We start from the raw sequence: 14,609 nt of genomic DNA on the forward strand, positions 1-14,609 counted from the left end.
AAATCCCAAAGGATTACAACTTGATAACAGTCATTGAAAAAGGTAGAGTAACAACTAAATTCTACCACATGTCTGTAAAATCAACTTACTCATTTATGACAGAAATGATGTATCTTGCCATAAGAAATGCCAGGAGGAAAGTATGTGTGCCTGACTTTCTTAGGTAAAAGAGACTTTTAAAATAGCCCCCTCTTATTTTGTATTATTCCTGGCATGACTTCTTCTTGGGAAGCTGCATGTAAGTCAAACACTTATAGATCACGTTGATTTTAATATTGTAGGAACCCTTGCTTTTTCAAGAAACACCACTACACATCCTTCGGGAAAATGGAGACTGCTTCAATCAAATGAATAAAATGATAATTTTATGCTTCAATAAAATGAAATGAGCTTCCAATTTGTTTCACACAGGGGCCCAGCAGGTTACAAAACTCTGCTCAAATGGTTTAACTTAAGAGGTTTTAATGAAGGGATCAGTTACAGAGGTGTAGATGAGTTAAGGGAGGCTTACGAGGGACTGGGGCAGCAGGAAGCTGTTGCTACCTCTAGGTCTCAAGGGGCAAGAGGAGGAAAGTGATTTTGCAGAATCCAATAAGAGCCAAAATCAGGGCAGTGGAGCTGCCTGGCAGGAACTGAAGTGGAAGGGCTAAGCCTACGGTGCTGAAGCCAAGGAGAGAGGAAGAAATACTCTGATTTCTCTCACTCTCTAATCTTTTGCAGGCAACGTTCATTGACCAAAGCCAGTCGGAAAACAGCAACAGAGCCCAGGTGAGGTAGCTTGTGGCGCTCAGCCTTCCTGGGCCTAGAGAAGGACAGCAAATGGATAGGAAGGAAGGGTAGCGAGGGATATGGAGAGCAACCTGCGCGGCCCACTCCTCTTGCATCCATTCAGCATCCATCTTGCCCTTTATTCCAATGAAGAAACTCTCATCCCCTACATTATTGAGACATAAAGTCCCATAAACTGCCATGTCATGGTAAGGAGATGTCGATTCAGTCACTCTCACTCAGAACCTAAATTGCAACATACCCCTCACATGAGGTAGCAGAAAAGCAAGCAGAAAAAGATAATTATAATCAATTAGAGAAGAGATGCTACAGTCCACTCCTCAGTTGCTGGTCATGCGATGAAAATCAAAAATCCTTCTTCCATCACCATTCCACCTTCTCCCTACCGTCGGCACCTCAAATGGCTGGAATTTTATTAACTGATAGGATGAGTCGACCCTTTATTTCCCTAGGATCAGAGCCCCTAATGATGCTATACTTGCTGGGTTGTTCAACTTTTCCACTAACCATTATTATTATATATGAGAGTGCTAAGAACTAACCCACTGAGTCTTCTGGGCTCTGGATATGGTTTTTCTTACCTTCATTGGGTAGCAGTAAACTAATTTCCCTTGATAATGAGGATCAATTGCTCCAGTCGATATAGTAATCTATCTGTTCGTTCAATGGCATGAGGAACCTCAAATAATCAGGGACAATTCTAGCTTCAGCTGTAACGGAACCATGCCTATGCTTCCTGGTGGACCTCCAAACCAACGAAGATTTCAGGCATGGGAAGCCAAAATGCTCTCCGTGGGTCATTAGGTATAATAGTCTAAAGTGAGATGCAGCCTCTCCCATTTCCTCCCTTGGTGCTAAGACTGTGCATTCTGGATGCGCGGGGAACACTAGGTAAAATCCATAGGACAGGATCCCCAACCATTTAGGACATTATTTCCCAGCAGTCTTCAGATGGTCATTCGAGGTCCTGCCAAGCCTTTGAGTGATAGGTTACACAGTAAAATCAGTTAATTTTGTCATCTAGAGCCCGGTACTGAACTCCTTTTGCCATAAAGTGAGTTCATTAGTGACTTACAGGTGATGTTGTGTAGGATGCCAAGACAGTCGAAGTCACTCCAGACTACACAGTGGCAGCTATGTTAATAACAGGTCAGCTGTATTTCTGGTCCTGTGTCTCATTTACATGGAAGAAGAATTTTCTTCCTAAGGTCTAGCAGTCCACACTCTCTGTTCCCATTTTCCCTGTTGCCCCCATGTAACCTTTGGGAGGCAGAATGGTGTCATGGAAAGAGCTCAAGGTTTGGAGTCGAAAGTCCTGGATTCAAATTCTCTGCCACTTGTGAGCTGTGTGATTCCAACTGTGCAGTCGCCTTGTGAATAAAATGGGAATATTGTCCCCACTGTGTAGGGTTGGGGTCAGGGGGCAGGGGGATAAATAAACCAATGTAAATAAAAGTCAGGCACATGATAGGCACTCAATAAATGTTACTCCCTAGTCTATGGTCATGCCACCCTGAACAAGCGCAATCCTGTCTGGTCTTGGAAGCTAAGCAAGGTTGGGTCTGGTTAGAACTTGCATGGGAGACCACCTAGGAAGACCAGGTGCTGTAGGCGTAAAAAATAAAAAAGGGATTGTAAGCTTGACAAGGTCCTTGCAATCTGTGAGGTCAACCAAGGGTTGCCTCGCCTAAAAAAAAAAAAAAAGTTACTCCCTTCACCCTGCCTTTGAGCTAAATTCTACATCTGAAGCATCAGTTTTAGAAACAGTTTATAACAAAATAGGTACCTTAGGGAAATTTATAAACTATCACCAGTTGAACTTTGGGCACTGCCTTGCTGCCCTGATGATGCTCATGACATGGATTTATTAGAAAAATCTATGGCTCTCAGCATTTCAATTCTTCATCTTTTACTTTCACACATGGACAGCTCGACATTCTTTTCTGTCTCAATATGCCTAAATCTGCCAGTTTTGTGCAAGCTGAAATCCCATGTCTGGGCTTGAGTCCAGTCTTCTCAGCAGGTGATTTCTTTGGTAAGTCCTAATACTTACAAATCATCCTCTCTGGTCTAATTCAACCCTTGGCCCGAATGCACAGATGAGCACATGAGACTGCAGGGGCTTAGCGGAGTGATAGGTGGAGGACAGAGTGTGTGTTTGTATGTGACCCAGTCTCTAAATACCTCTCCTACATGGAAGTTCCACACTGTCAGGGTTGTTGTTTGCAAGCAACAGAAATCAGCCTTGACTCTCCTGAGCACAAAGGTTTTATTGGAAGACATCGGGGTTCATAGCATCGTCAAGAGGCTAAAGAAACAAGTGTGGAAACTAAGAGACCCCAAGAAGAACAGACAGCAGGACCATGCAAAGCTGCTGCAGTAAGGACCACTGAGGGTTAGCATCCCTCCAACAACGCTGGCCAGGACGCCCTCCAACAAAGAACTATCGGCCTCCTTCCATCACTCCCCCAGGAGAGTATGTGATCCCTCAAGCCTAAGTCACTTGGTGCCGCCCCTGGATGGACCACAGCAGGGAGCAAGATCTGGTCCTTATAGGGCCTGTGTTTAGAAATAAGAATGACCTCCCATCAAGACACGATAAGGCATCCACCTGAATCAGGGGACCAGCAGGCAGTACTGACTGGACGATTATATACACAACAAATTTTCAGCACATTCTCATTGCCCATTCGTTAGTCTTAGGCAATTTCGTTCTTTGCTTATTTGTTTAAAACGAAGTTTGTTGTACCTGATATGTAGTGAGAAATACATTATATATATTTATAACATTTTTTAAGGTATGCGAAAATGGGACATTTCATTTCATGGTACAGGACCGTGTCCTATAACCATTGACAGAGAAAACCCATCTTATTCAAGATAGATCGGACAGATGAGGACAAAAAGAGAAGATCCTTTCTGAACGTTGTCCCATATGAAGTTCCTTCCTCTTCTCAGGGCAGGCCCGGCAATTAGGAGGAAGTGCTTTCACCAACACAGGCAATCTCCCCTGAGGCAGAAGAAACATAGTTTGTTTTGTTCTTGGCCCTAAAATCAGTGAAAGTGAGGTCTCATAACAAGAGACTCTAGTCCTCAGTTTTCCATTCACTCATTCATTTCTTCTTTCATTTAAACTAGAATCTCATAAGCCTTCTTTGGCACTTCCCTTTCTTTGTCCCTTGCATCCGATCAACCACCAAGTCCTGAAGTGTTTGCTTCCCACACATCTCAAGTTCATTCCCTCCTCACCTCCCCAACTACCACTCTCCTGGTTCTGGTGCTCGTCAACTGCTGCCTGAAAACAGTGGCATCTTCCTAACTTGTCCCCCATCTCCTGTCGTGTATCTCTTCCATCCGTCCCTTCACCCTGCAAGAGATACCTACCGACAGCTCAATCTACCCATGTCGCTCCCCTACTTACAGCTCTTCCACGGCTCCCACCACTTCCGAAAAAAGCTCACGCTTCTAACAAATCCCACAGAGCCCTCTGCAATCTGCCCCCTGCTCCTCACTCCCAGCCTCAAGTTCTGTCCTTCACCTGCACCCCATGCCGCTCCCCTCCTCTTGTCATTGTTATGCTGCCTCCTCTACCGGGAAGCCCAAGCCACTCCCACCTTTACCTCCATTTGTTTCATCAGTTTCTACTCATCCTTTAAGACCCAACTTAAGAGCCACTCTAGGAAGCCTCACCTGACATTCCAGCCAGGTAGGGTTAGGTGTCTTATCCTCATGGGTGTCCTAACAATCCCTATGCACATTTCTATCACTGCACACACACCCCAGTTTTAGGAATCCATATTTATGTCCCTCTATCTCCCTACGGCCTTATATACTCCCTGAGAGTAAATGTTCATCTTTGTGTTCCCCAAGCTGCTTTAGAAAAGTACCAGAAACATAGCAAGGGTGTGATGTATCCCTGTTGAGACAATGAATGAATGATGTTCCATAATAAATTTTACAGCCTGTAAAATGATCAAAAAACAGAACTAAAGATAACCACTCCTTTGGCTCAGTTGATAGAAGAAAAAAAATACTAATTTATGTACCATCTCTTCAATAAACATACAACTTGAAGACCTTTTGCAAAGGCTTTTATGGAATACCATTTTTAGCAAAGCAGATGTTTAAAAGACTAAACTATTTCTTAAATTACTATCAACAGTAAACTCTGGTTGAAAATATTAGGTCCCTTAAGGGACCGAATTTCTCAGGCAGTAGTCAGAATGGGAAAGAAGATGAACATTCTGTACTTTATTTTAAACTGCTTCTTTCTTACTGAAATGAATGTACTGTTGTTTAAAAGAAATCATAGAGATTGTTTTATTTTTATTGAATTGTCTGAGACAAACAGTAAAACGGTTTTCAGTTCATGGTCCACAGTTTCCAGGCTACCGCTTTGAAATTAATTCCACATACACTGACAACTCATTTGTGCCAGGCAACAGGCATACAGCAGTGAGCACAATACATCTATAGACTTACTTCCTATGAGAAAATGGTGGTTTTAAGACAGGGAGAGCTATGCAAACCGCCCATGCAAAAGGACAGGAGAGAACTGTATTGTTTTATTTCCCAGTGAAAATTTGTAATTATCGACTATGACAACAAAATGATGTCATAGAATCATACTACCATCTCGATAACGCGTGTGTGCATATAAATGCAAAAACTGAACAGGTAAAGTGACAAATCAGTAGCTGACACATATGAGGAAACATACTTAACATGACTCACAAACCACTTCTCCAATCATTAGGCTGACAAGTCAAAACATGCAGTGATTACGATTTGTCAAAACATAACAAGCTGCAGATGTGTGTTCAATTTGGTGGTCAGGCAAGGACTTATAAAGCACCTGATTGTTCACATCTGCTATTTCTCTCGGATCCTGGCTGACTTTGAATAGTAGCCTCTTTAGGGACTCAAATACCTGTTATTATTTTTCTTGTACTCTTTGGACCAAATTCATTGATGAGAAGTCCTGATAAAAATCCAATCACTGGAATGTGTAAATCATAGCATTTGAATTTTACTTTGAAATTTACATTTCTCAGGGACATCGGTCAGTACGGTAAGACTAATAAAATATTCTAACCCTTTTGGTTTGGTCTCATGGCATCCAATTCTCAGGCGTGCTACTAATTGGCTCTGTTCAAGTGAGTCTCTCTTCTCTGGGCCTTAGCCTCCTCATGGGTAAAAGGAGAGAAATGAATTAGGTAACCTCTAAAAGTTTGTTTTGATTTTTAAGCAGATCTGTAAGTAGTTAACATATCTGAGCCTCAGTCTCTTCATCTGTAAAATGGGGATAAAAATATCATTTGAAAGACCATAGAAAGACTTCTTTTAACCAATTTCAGGCACTAATGTAGTATTTAAAGCTTTATGTCCATAACAAATTTAACATACAAATTTACCATAACATCCTCATTTTAAAATTTGTATTTTTTAAAAAGACACTGGAAGTCTGGGGTATTGATGTAAATATGTGGTTTCATTCATTTTGTATATTATACAAAAGTTAGCAGTCTTGTCTCTAAATCATTTTTGCTAGTTATTAAAAGAAAAAAAAAGAACTTTCATTAAAATTGAACAATTGGGCTATGTATGAAAGGAGGAGGATTATAGCAAAACATCCTTGACTCTCTCTCAAAAACAGAACCAGGCCCACATTTGAAGAATACCAAATGATTCTCATTAAAGTAATGAGAATATTTTCAGTGACATGTGTCTGACCGACTTTAATTTACTTGGCAGGACTCATAGCAGCCAGAGACCCAAAAATAACACACAGGCAGCAGTTCCTGCTCAAACACACCTAACAGACGTATTTCACACTGTTTCAAGGATGCCCCGCCCTAGACAGACTGGGTGTAAAGGTCATATGCAAATTGTTGTAGCATTAAACACACATTCCTTGGGACAACAGGGACATGCTGAGTTCCTCCAGCTCTTCCTGCACAAAATTCACTCTAACTTGGACAGGGTGAGCCAACAGATTTGGCTGATTCAAGCCCATACCATACCCAACAGCTAAAGTTATTTTTAACTTACAACTACTGTTGATAAGTTTTTTTCACACACACATACACACATACACACAAATATCCTTTCAGAAAAAGAAACTATGAAAAAACAAAATGCCGTTTCATTTCAGTGAGAAGTAGTCACTCTCTCAGACAAAGCTATAAAGAAATGTCATTTTGGTTTAGAAACAACAGAGCATTTTATTAAGATTTTCAGTTCTTTCTACAAACAATTTCTCTAAACAGCCTTATGAGGCAGTGGGCAGGCTAAAATTGTAGTGGGTTTACCTTTGAAAATCTAGACCTCTAAACAGAATAAGACTCATTTCTATAGTTCAAGTGCAATAAATAGTAACTAATCATATGAAAACTGTCATTTCATTGTACAATTTGCTCCAATTGACACATTTTTCTCATATCTGGAAATTAGCTGAGTGAACTATGCTCCAGGCCCTCAAAACTTAAAATGTGGTGGGAGAGAAAGGGCCTTAAGGAAGTAAAAGATGGGAGGTGAAAACTTTGCATAAAGATAATAATAATAATACCATTGGTGTTGGCACCGTTATAAGTATACGTATTATCTCAATAAATCTTCATAACACCTTTTGAAGTAGGAACTATCATTATTCCCATTTCACAAATGAGAAAAGCGTGGCACAGAGAGGTTAAGTAACTTGCCCAAGGTTACACAGCTATTTAAGTGGGGAACTACGATTTGAACCCAGTCAATCTGGCTCCAGTTGGAATTGGTGATGGATTTGGGTGCCAGCTTGGGTTCCACCACATACTAGCTGGGTGATCTCATTCAAGCTATTTAACTTTTCTGAGCCTCAGCTTTTTCATCTGTAAAATAGGGATAACAATACTCAGCTCACGGGCTTTTGTAAAGAGTGTTAAACAGAATTATCATTGCAAAGTGTTTGACACAGTATCTTCAGCATGGCTAGCATCTGCTATTAGGAGAACAAACACATTAAAACATTTTTTCTAAGATGCTACCTTTTGACCACCTTCCTTATTTGCCTCACCAACTGGTAAGGCACCATGGAGAAGTCAGCTATGCAGGGTAGATGTGGGGGTTGCCAACCCTCCCTCTTCCCTACCTTGTTATGTCCTTAGAAGTAATGAGTTGTCAACAGGTGAAGATGTGGGAATAACAGCATCCCAGAGTAGTTCGACAATTTATTGCAGTATTTATCGGTTGCCTGGCATGTACCAAGCACCATGCTAGGCACTGTGGTGACCAAACCACTAAGACACAGCCCTACCAACAAAGAGTTCACAGCTGCATAGAAGAGAAGTATACGTAAAAATATCAAAAAATAAAATACCCAGCATGCAATCTGGGCAATCTGTTTTACAAAACTGTTCGGGAAAACACAGCGGCTCGGTGTCCATGCTACGGAATTCATGGCCATGGTACTCACGTCGCATGCACGACTCAAACTGAGCAGAATATCTTTTTGCCTCTGTATCGTCAATCCAAAGCTATGACACTGATACTTTGCCTTTGTGATTCTCAAATGCTCAGCCATGATAAGGCTTCTAATCACGAAGCCTTTGAAAAGTCAAGCCAACATCTGACGTGATGATAACTATTCTAGACATGGCCTAGCACAGTCTTTATCTTGAGGAGCTCAGCATTACAAGGCCTTCTAGTAGAAACCATGTGTTCGAAGAAGTGTCAAGTTAGATTTTAAATGATGTGAGAAATCTGAAGCAGTCACTCATACTTCAGATGAAGCCTAGCTGCGTTAAGATTGGATAGCCTGGACGTGGCTTTTTTCCTTTTTTTGAGAAGGACAGAGCTGGAGGACTAGAGATAAACACTGTGGCTTCCTGAGTTTAGTTCTTAACTAAAGAGGACCAAAAAAAAAATTGTGATTTTTCTACCTGTGCTTGAATTAAAAAAAAAAAAAACTAAAATCACAAACTTTCAGCCTTTCAACCCTCTGTAGTAGTCAGCTATTAATACAATGATGCTGTATATAATAAAAGACCACAATAATCTCAGTGGCATTCAAAAAAAACATTTAATTCTTGCTAATGTATATGTGGGGCAACTGGGGTGTGCTCCTGTGTCCCATCCTGGAACCAAGACTCAAGGAGCAGTGGCTACTCAGGGTATGCTCTTGCCACAGCGTTGGTGGAAACATAAAAGGACAAACCCAACCAGACAAGCACCCACACCATATTCTCTGCTGACATCACATCCAGAGCATTCCATTGGCCAAAGCAAGTCGCATGGCCAAACTCAATGTCAACAATCAGGGAGTACATCACTAACAGGCCATGGGCCATGTGGGTACATAACACTACCAAAGAGGTGGAAAGAACCAGTACCAATAACCCCTATTACGACATTTTCTAAACAATTCTGAAAGGTAGGCTTTATAGGCTTTATTCTTTCTTGACAGCTGAGAAAATTGAGCCTCCAGAATTGAAGTCATTCATCCAGATTATACAGGCAGCATGTTGTGCTACCAGAATTAGAATCCAAATTCTCTTCTGTCTTTGGTTTCTACAGAGGTGTAGTTTACTGACATGTAACTAGTGATTCTTAAAACTGGCTACTTGAAAACAGACTTTATTAAAAACATCTTCCCCTTCCAATATATAACCTCCCAAGGCACACATGATTTCTTTGTCTACTCTGAGCCTTAAAGACCCCACAAAGTCGGTGGAATGGAAGATATTGGTGGCTGCAGAGGAAGGAACATGGACGAATCAAGTTGGAAGCTGATTCTGTGCTAATTCTTGAGCACAGAAGTTTTACTCTGCTGTCACTGCTCTATGCGATCTAATTGCCAAATGGCTCAGAAGGCGAAGCAGTGAAACTAGAAGTCTTGAAGGGCAAGAAGCCGCCCTGACGCCAGCAGCCTCCCACATCCTTTCACCCATTGGTACAACAAATAGCTATTGAAGGTCTGTCTACTCTGGGCCTGGCAAGGTGCTGGGATGCTGGGAACAAGACAGACAGGAGGGACTAGCTCTCATGGATTTTACGTCCTGCAGAAAGGGATAGATCGTTATCAAAAAAAAGTGAAAGCACGCAGAGCAATTTCAGATTGTACTAAGGGTTGTGACGAACCAGCCTTGCAACCCTGGGTAAGTCATTGGTTTGACCTTTCTCTGAGGCCCCCAGTGCCCTCATCTGGCATTCACGGTGCAATTCCTTCAGTCCCCATCAGTCGGACGGAGGGGCATTCTGGGCCCCTCTCTCCTAAACTAAAACTCTCGCCCTATTATTTCATGGAGAGGGCTTAATAGCTCAAAGGATGCCGAGCAGCAGGTAGGGGAGGAGTACAGCCGGGGTTTTTTGTTTTTTGTTATTTGTTTTTCAAAACAAAAGGCCAGCCCCCTCAACCCCCACGCCGAGCCTGAGAGGAGATTTGTACAGTGAGCAGACTAGGACACCCCTAACCTGCTCCCTGGCCGCTGTCTGTCCAGCCAGGCGCCACGGACGCCAGCGCAGCTTGCTTAGGGTGCTGGGGAATGGGGACGGGGGTGGTCCCAGCACTCCACTCCCACCCTGCGAGGACCAGATGCTGCCTGGCCTCTCTCTCCCCCTTTCCTTTTCCCCTGGGGAAACAGGCCTCTGCGGACTCGTTAACAACAGTTCGGGGCTGGGTAGGGTGCGGGGCTGTCCTCCCTGGTCCAAGAGTGGGGTCTAGGCATTGAGAAGGATCAGGAGGCTGCGCCCACCCAGCCCCTCCCCCACAGACACCCTGCTCCCGCAGGCGCTGAGCCCAGGCCTGGATTTCGGAGGGCTGCCCAGAATGCGGGGCTCGATTGTGACAGCTCGGGGGCGGGAGCGGAGCTGTCCCTCCTGCCCACCCACGCCCCGCGGTGACCCAGACGCCTCTCTGGCCTCCTGCTCCCTGCACCTCGCCAGCCCAGGAGCCGCGGGAGGACTGCACGCGGCTACCCGAGCGCCGGGACTTGCTCTCCTGGCGATGGCGCTGCGCCCTGGGGCGGGGAGGGAGCGCAGAGGGGACCGAAGCCGAGGGGGCCACGGGAGTCTTGGTCTCGCTGCGCGGCTTCAAGTTTCCACCCGCGCGCTGTTGTGCAACACACAGCCAGAGGAGCGGGAGCCGCGGGCGCCTGGGCAAACAGGCCGAGCCCATAAACAAAGCCACGTGGCCTCGGGGCCGGGGGGCCGGGCTAAGAGCAGGCTGCTCTTCCGGCAACAAAGCACCGCGGCCAGCGGCCGGGGATAAATACGGCGGCGGGGCCCGCAGCGCAGCACTCCGCGCGCCCCGCGCCCCTCCGCCGCGCCGCCTGCCAGAGCGCGCGCTCGGCTCCGCACCCCGACCCCCGCCGCGCCTCGCGCGGGGTCCCCGCCGCCGGCCCCCGCGCCCCGAGCGTGCGCCCAGCGCGGCGCGTCCCCGAGGCCGCCCGGCCAGCCCGGTGCATCGGTCGCTCGCGTGCACCCGTCAGGTCTGCTCGCGGTACCATGCCGTTCCTCGGGCAGGACTGGCGGTCCCCCGGGCAGAGCTGGGTGAAGACGGCCGACGGCTGGAAGCGCTTCCTGGATGAGAAGAGCGGCAGCTTCGTGAGCGACCTAAGCAGGTAAGTGGTTCCGCCGCCAACTTCCAGCCCCGCGAAGCAGGCCCGGGAGGGCGGCGGGGGCGCGAGCAGAGGGAGTGCGGAGCTGGCGGGCTTGGAATAGGCTGAGGAGGGAGCCCCTGGCTGGGGAGATGGGAGTGAGTGGCCCAGTTTCTGCAGAGGTCGCCAGAGCACGGGATTCGGAGGATTTGGTTTCTCTTTTTGTTCAAGGTCAGCGTCTCCAAGTGGGCGCGACCCCTTACAGAACCCCGGGTCCTTCTGAGAATCTATCCACAAACGTGGAGCTTGTCCGCACACGCTCACGCTTAAGCACACACCTTGAAGGGTCCCCGGCCTTGAAGACACCAGAGTTGCGCAGTTTGCAAGTGTGGGGGCGCGGGCTAGTGGGCCGCGCGCCGTTCACCGCCGGGGTGGCGGGGCTCGAAGCGCCCGAGGGCTGTGGGCACAGTCGCGTGACTGCCTTGGACGCAGGTTCCGCCGAAGCGCCGCCAGGCTCTTCCCACGCAGAGTGGGCAGGCGACCACAGAGTGGGCAGAGAGGATGAGTAACCAGGAAGGGGCGGCCAGACGGTCCCTGGGGCACCGGCGCTTGCACGGCGGATTTGTGGAGCGGTGGTCAGGCGTCAGGGCTGCCGCGCTGAGGGGGTCAGGGGGGAGGGGGGAAGAGGATGGAACCCTTGTCTCCTGCTTCTGCGAAGGCCAAGCATTTGCACCTGTTTCCTCTGTGACCCTTTAGGTCAGTTTTCTTTGCCAAATGAGTGCAACCCCATTTTCAACTGGTGCCTATCACCTGCAGAAAGTCCACCTGGCTCAGCTGAGCCCCTGGACTGGAGATTCCACCTGAGCTCTGTCAGTGGGGTAGAAAATCCGAGGTCCCCTGGGCTGGGTGTTCTGCTCAGTTAATAGCGCTGAAGCACCACCTAAGAAATCAGGCGGTCTGGAATCTGTCAGTCCAGGATCCCAACGGGTGACTTCCAGATCCCTGGCATTTGGCCCAGGTGAGGAGGGCAATGAAAATGGGTCCAGAGGGCGACTGCGCGGCGGGGTCACCCTCGGTGCCTCTCTCCCACCACCTTTTGTTAAACACCTCCCCTCATCCCACCCCGTGTGCCCTCAAATTGACTTCAATAGAGAGTTCTGTGAGGCCAGGTTCCCACTTACTGAAACTTCCCAGTGGTTGTTTGGTTGAGCCCTTGGCACTCATTTTAAGAAAGCTATCGGGATAATATGGTTATTTGGACAGCCACGGGGGAGGGGGGGAGGGGGGACACACAATATTTAATCTTGGAGGCCTATAAGGAGAGACAACAGCAAATTGACCTTTATGTTAAAGATACTTTTAGGCAGTCTCTGCCACTGTTAAGAAAAGCAATTTTATTTATGGAAAAACCAGATAATTTACTTACAGAAAAATAAAAAGATTACCTGCTATCACCAGACTGTATTTTGTCAATTATGCCCTTCCTTCCTTCTTCCTCGTTCCTAAGGATTATAAGCTAATATTTGAGTAACTTTATTTCTGTATGACAGTTCGGATTCTTCCTAGGGAGGTGCAGCAGTGATCTGCTGAGCCGTGTTGCGGTGGCTCACCCAGTAATTTAGGGTGCTCCCCAGTGGAAAGCAGAAGACCCCTGGGTTCAGCAGGAGAGGATTCAGAATACAGAGCCTCTGGTTCATAAATATTCCCACTGTCCCTGCTCCAGGAGAGGAGTTGCTATCACCTTCCTTTCGCAGTAATAATGATGCCTCTCTCTCCACAGAACAGCAGACCTGAAGATGGTTTCAACTGTCTAAAAATGTTTAACCTAGGCTGGGACCCATAGCTCACTGCCCCTTTGTCCCCTTAATGAGTCTCCCTTCTTTCTTCCTATTTCACAGTCTTCTGAACTAGAGCTGTCTCACTCACCATCATTATCACAAATGGTGATCTATACAGGTATAGCGACTGCCTGTGGTTCTTTGATGAGTCAGAGCTTAGGAATCATTTGGTATCTCCTAGCAAAGCAGCCGGCTGTTTGTTTGCAGAGGCCTGTATTTTTTTTCCCCAGCAATTGTAAACAATCCCTTCTTAGCATGAGAAGTCTGCCAACTTCTTTAAAGCATTGGCCTTCTGAGACCTGGGTTTGTAGTCTCAAATATCCCTACTGTTTTCAGTCTTGGTGCTGTTTTTCAGTGATGTCAGGTTTGGGCTGAGTGCCTGCCTACACAGGTAAGGTCAAATGCCTCTCCTGTTAGGAGACAACAAAAGGCAGGCCCTTTCGAAGGTGGGGGTGGGTGAGGACCACAGAGACATGGTACACTTCTCTAATCCCACGTACATTGTGTGAGCTGCCCAAACAAGAGTCAGGGATGAAGGGCACATTGTGTTTTTAGCCTGGGGGGCTAGTGTTTCATGTTGACCATAGTTTGTCTGCACGGCACACCTTCTCTGGACCCTGCTGGCCATTTTCTCTGTGGTCCTGTGGCCCCATCTTCCTCCAATAGCAGAATGATACAAAGCCCATCACAGCCAAGTGCCCCAAACAGATTGTAGGAGGATTTCAGAAAAGCTTAAAGCAGGGCCCCTTCTCAAAAAGTTGACACTACGTTGAGATAGAGAAGGAATGACAAGCGCTAAATTTGGTGGGGCAGATTTAAAGTTCAAGGAAAGAGCTCCAAATGAATTGGGGTGATCCAAGAATGCTTCAAGGAAGTGGTGGTTGAGGCACCTCAGATAGCCCTTCTCACCAATGACACTCCCCCATCCCCTCCCCCAAGATGAGTAATCTTAGCTCTCTGAGCCTCAGCTACCCTTCTTTAAGTCCTGCAGTTGAAAACTTTCCTTTTGCTTTCCAGCGTAGCTAAGGCTGAACCAGGAAGCAGGAAGTTTACCTTGGTGCATAAGAAAATAAAAATAATAGTAAGATTTTTATGAGTGCTTACTGTATACAAGGCACTATTCTAAGAGCTTTATACAGTAGGCTGTTTGTTTTACCAAGCAATCTAGGTACTAGCTGAGTGAGTCTGACAATTTGGGTATGTACTGGAGCAAATCAGCATAGATATGTCATTGGCCTTCACCTACAACTAAGCCCTTTGGGGCAGCCACCGCTTTCTTAAATGGCCTCTTATTGCAAATGAAATGAAAAATGGGGCTTTTCCCCCTCCTTTTCTTTTCCTTCTGTCCCTTTATCTCCGCTGCCAAAATGGTCTTACTTTGAAATCTTTCCACCTTTTCTAAAATTGTCTT

At 46.2% G+C, this 14,609-nt stretch overlaps 1 protein-coding gene and 1 pseudogene across 1 annotated transcript in view; both read left to right on the forward strand.

Annotated features, from left to right (window-relative positions):
• The first annotated feature begins 2,284 nt into the window (after window positions 1–2,284).
• LOC120595882 (uncharacterized) lies at window positions 2,285–2,403 on the forward strand (annotated as a pseudogene).
• Window positions 2,404–11,156: 8,753 nt separating this feature from the next.
• The window catches only part of FBXO32 (F-box protein 32), a 32,217-nt gene continuing 28,764 nt past the window's right edge, over window positions 11,157–14,609 (forward strand). Inside the window, exon 1 of the mRNA XM_039853477.1 lies at window positions 11,157–11,384. Within this exon, the coding sequence (XP_039709411.1) occupies window positions 11,269–11,384 (116 nt within the window). The 5' untranslated portion in view covers window positions 11,157–11,268. The remainder of the gene's footprint in view (window positions 11,385–14,609) is intronic.

The sequence above is a fragment of the Pteropus medius genome, unplaced genomic scaffold (assembly GCF_902729225.1).
Source record: "Pteropus medius unplaced genomic scaffold, Ma_sr-lr_union100, whole genome shotgun sequence".
Taxonomy (NCBI): Eukaryota; Metazoa; Chordata; class Mammalia; order Chiroptera; family Pteropodidae; genus Pteropus; species Pteropus medius.